Genomic DNA, 4124 nt, shown 5'->3' with positions numbered 1-4124 from the left:
TTGACCACCTTTTGCAAAGGTGTTAAAAAATTATTAGCACTATTCAGTTTTAGGAGTTTTCAGTTACTCTTACCTTATGTTAATTTAAGTTTTACAAGTATTTTTATGCTAAGTACTTATGCAGTGTTAAGACTCTAAAGTATTACAACTTTGTTATATGGAGACTACTAATATCGATTCCTTTATTTTGGATTGATTTCTGTGTATGCTATCTATTTATTAGGTTTTAATTTTGATGCTATATTTGATCAGTGTTAGTGTTATTCTCATGATGTGTATCAATAGCTATGCAGTTTCTAGCATGTATTTTTTATTAATTTGTGGGAGTGTACTCTTTGCTGATTTAGGATGTTTTGGCAAGCTTCTCGACTGTAATGGCCTTAAAAAAATTCTTATTATATTTGTATCTATGGGTTTAGGGCCCTCACTACCTCCTTTATCAAAACAAGGTTATTGAGGAACAACTGAAATGGCACTTTTCAATGGATCCAATTGAACTTGATCATTTTTTATGGCTAGTTAGTAATCAATTAGGGGAAAGGTATTATTTCTTTGATTACAAAGATATTGGTAAAATTTGTGTACAATCTTTTTTACATTGATGTTTTGGAGTTTGGAGTAGACTTCATGATTGATCATTAAGAAGAGGGTTTACTTGATGTACAATTTAAGAGCTATCTCCTTAAAAAAATGATACATATTTGATTGATATATACTATAAGGGGTATGGAAGGACGTAGAGTAAATATAAGCAAACACAATTAGAGATTTGTTTGAAAAATTATTACCCTTGGATTATTTTTTTAAGTTTCCTTTATTTATAAAATATATATTTTTCTTGGTGTTTTTTTGTTCACATAAGATGATTTATTTTTCTCTCCACTTGGTTTGAAAGGTGCTTGAAATGTAACAACAGATTTCAATACATAGTATTGACACTATTGTTTAAAAGCTATCTCTAGATGATGTAGAAGATGAGTGTTGATTGATTATTGTTATGTTGTAGTTTGTACTTTCAAAATTTGGACATATATTAATTAAATTCGTTTAATTTGAATTGGTTTTAAAAGCTTAAGTGATTGATATTTTAATCTAAAAATAAACACCTAGAATATCTATGACACCACAAAACACTTTTAACAAATATAAGTGATGCTACTTATATTAGCAAGAAGTTACTATGAAAATCTTTTATATTTACTAATTTCATTTCGGGGTTCAATGGTTGTTGAAAGAGTTTCTTTTTCTTTTAACCCTTTCTTTGCTTTGACTAATTCTTTACTGCAAATCAAAAATATGTTATAGATTAAATTGTCTTCAATTTTCTCTTATGTGTGTTTTCAATTGTTGAGTTATGAAGCATTAACAAACTTTTTGTCCATTAATGAAAAATTCTACATTATTTTCAAAATATAGAATAATATATCTACAAAATCCTCACTTAGTATAATGCTCACAATTTTCAGCAAAATAATAGTTATACAAACATCTTATATAAGCTTACCACTTTTCCGTATAGGCTAATCAGAATTGCCTCTCATACATCATAGAACCTATAAAAATCTTAATAATTAATTAAAAAAAAAATAGAATAGTATTTTAATTTTTAGTTTTATTATTAAATTCAAATTAACAAGTCTTGTCACAGACTTTTTCTTGTCCATGTAAACTCGAATAACTTAAAGGTCACACACTAAGCTTCATTCTCCGACTAAAAGTATTAAATAATCAAAACTGCCTTATGTTTTCCAAGCTTCGACATTTCCTCGTTAATGTCTGACGTTCTAAGGGTGGCCGTAAGCTACTCCCGCATAACCTAGCACCTACTTCAGGTGGTGCTAGTATTAACATTAGGAGAACGTATTTTCTTTTACCTCAATATCGACCTCAATCTTTGTGGTTACGCGGAGCAATTGTAGTATGGTCCATCAATCTACGACACCTATGCAATTGATTCCATCTACATGGTCCACCGTTTTTACAAGCCATCATTCTCTTTAACATATATTGATAATAATTCAAGACCAGATTAATGAAGCTGAAAAGATGAGGTGTTTGGTTTCGAGTGGCTCAACTTATTATCATTAGCTTGCTTACCGCCATTTCTTAGTCAACGGCATACTAACGTGGCAGAGGTTTTTACCCTTCAATCATAAGTTAATATATAAAAAGGATATTCCTCTCCATTGTGCTCATCGAACAAGTGCTCTAATAGATATTATATAGCAGCCTAACAAACGACAACTAATTTCGCTTGAAAATTGAGGTTTGCTTCCTCAAGAGATTACTACAACTTACGTTGCTTTTCACATCATTGAATAGGTAGTGGGGATTTGTTAACTGGCATTTTTGTTGTTTTGTACATCAAGTACGGGTAAATCTTTTGAATTGCTTAGCCTCTAAGAGTACCTCGTCAAGGAAGGAGAAGATCACATCCAATGAATCTCCTCCTATAAAACGTCCTTCTCCATCCTTATGAGTCCTATATCCAGCTGTAAACAAGAATGTTGACAATGGAAAGCTCGGGATCATCCTCCATGATTTTGGAGAACGTATGGGCCACATTCGTTGCATGGGAAAACCCTTTCCCACTTCCACAACTACACGTTGAGACGGATATGGGCACCAGTGAATATGATGGCAACTGTAAGAAGACACTGAATGAGTCAGGCTGCAATGATGTTATAGAAAGGCTTGTGAGTCTCAGCCGATGGCTGTCTCTCAACTGCGAAGCTTTTGACCTAATCAAAGTGAATAATTATCAGCCGGAGGAGGGAAATATTGGCCAGGGCGACATCGCAAGAAAGCCGCGTCCAGGTGCACGTGTGACTGCGGCTCCGGTACAGAAGAGGTACAGAGGTGTACGGAGACGGCCGTGGGGGAAATACGCGGCAGAAATTCGAGATACGAAGAGAAACGGTGCACGTATTTGGCTTGGGACGTTTGTGACGGCGGAGGAGGCGGCGATGGCGTACGACAAAGCGGCTCTTAAAATGAGAGGCGCTGGAACACAACTCAACTTCCCTGTAGAAACTGTGGAACGAGCTCTCGCTCAAGAATGTGTTGGCTACAAAAAGATAATTGCATAACGTGCGTATAATTAATTTGAAGGCAATGTTTTGATCACTACGGTTTGACAATCTTTTCAGGAATGTCACAACATTCCGGTGTGTTCTGTACGTCGTGTAGTAAAATCCAGTCGCCTAGAATCCCACCGTTGACACTTTAGCAAGGGGGTTAGGGTAGGGTTTATATTTTTCACTTGTTTTTGTACAGGTGTTTCTCCGCTCATAGGCTTTTGATGGTTTGTAGCTCACAGGTTTCGTGTCTCGCAGGGTTGTCTCACAAGTCTGAACCTTCCATAAAAGAAAAGCGGTGGAGATGTGAATCACTATATTCCTTGTTTCGGTTTGTGCATAAAAGAGATTTGGAGAGAATTTAATATATTTGATGTTGCCTATTTTTTGAGAGATTAGCTAAATCGGATTGAATGTTTCCATATAATTTGTTTGGCACTAGTATATGTGTATTACATTATCCTGTATTCAATGCCAGCCATTTTTTTGGTTATGTGGTGCTTGTATCTAGCATTCAACCATAAAATTTCTGATTCACTAGGCAATAAATTGTTTGTAATACATATCACTGTAGTTGCTATAATAGCTGTGAAAATTAACACCATTGTAGTCACTGAGTATTAATCTCCTATAATAAATGGTTATTAAACTACCGAGAAAATAATTCACCGCTAATATCAAAAAATAACACAACTGCAACTTCACCAATAAAATACAGAAAGAAATTCTAAACACAAATAACACAATATTTTCAGACAAATTGTCCCTGGTAAAACCCCTAAGGGAAAAATAGTTCTACAGATGGAAAATTTATTAACTTTAGCAAATCAAGAGATACAAAATTCCTTGCCTCTCACTAGCAGAATTCAGACAACCTCCTAATTTCTCCTATTGATATTCCCCACTGTTATCGCCAATGCTATCACTGCACTCTTGTTAACACTACAAGACTCTTTGTTATCACTGCAAACTCATTTGCTAGCACTATAAATGTTTCTACAACTCTTGCAGTTCTCTGTCCTATTCTGTTCGGTTCTCCAAATGCCT

The 4124-nt window shown here is 34.6% G+C and overlaps 1 protein-coding gene across 1 annotated transcript; it reads left to right on the top strand.

Moving 5' to 3' along the window:
* Positions 1-2513: 2513 nt before the first annotated feature.
* LOC149542300 (uncharacterized) lies at positions 2514-3221 on the top strand. The gene is made up of 2 exons (XM_089795714.1): positions 2514-3062; positions 3150-3221. The coding sequence occupies exons 1-2, from the start codon at positions 2514-2516 to the stop codon at positions 3219-3221; spliced, it is 621 nt and encodes a 206-aa protein (XP_089651840.1).
* The last annotated feature ends 903 nt before the right edge of the window (positions 3222-4124 follow it).

Source organism: Cupressus sempervirens, chromosome 8, assembly GCF_028749045.1.
Source record: "Cupressus sempervirens isolate cs-2001-9-10 chromosome 8, ASM2874904v1, whole genome shotgun sequence".
Classification (NCBI taxonomy): Eukaryota; Viridiplantae; Streptophyta; class Pinopsida; order Cupressales; family Cupressaceae; genus Cupressus; species Cupressus sempervirens.
Note: the sequence above shows the minus strand (reverse complement) of the source record. Positions and strands in the feature narration are given on the sequence as shown.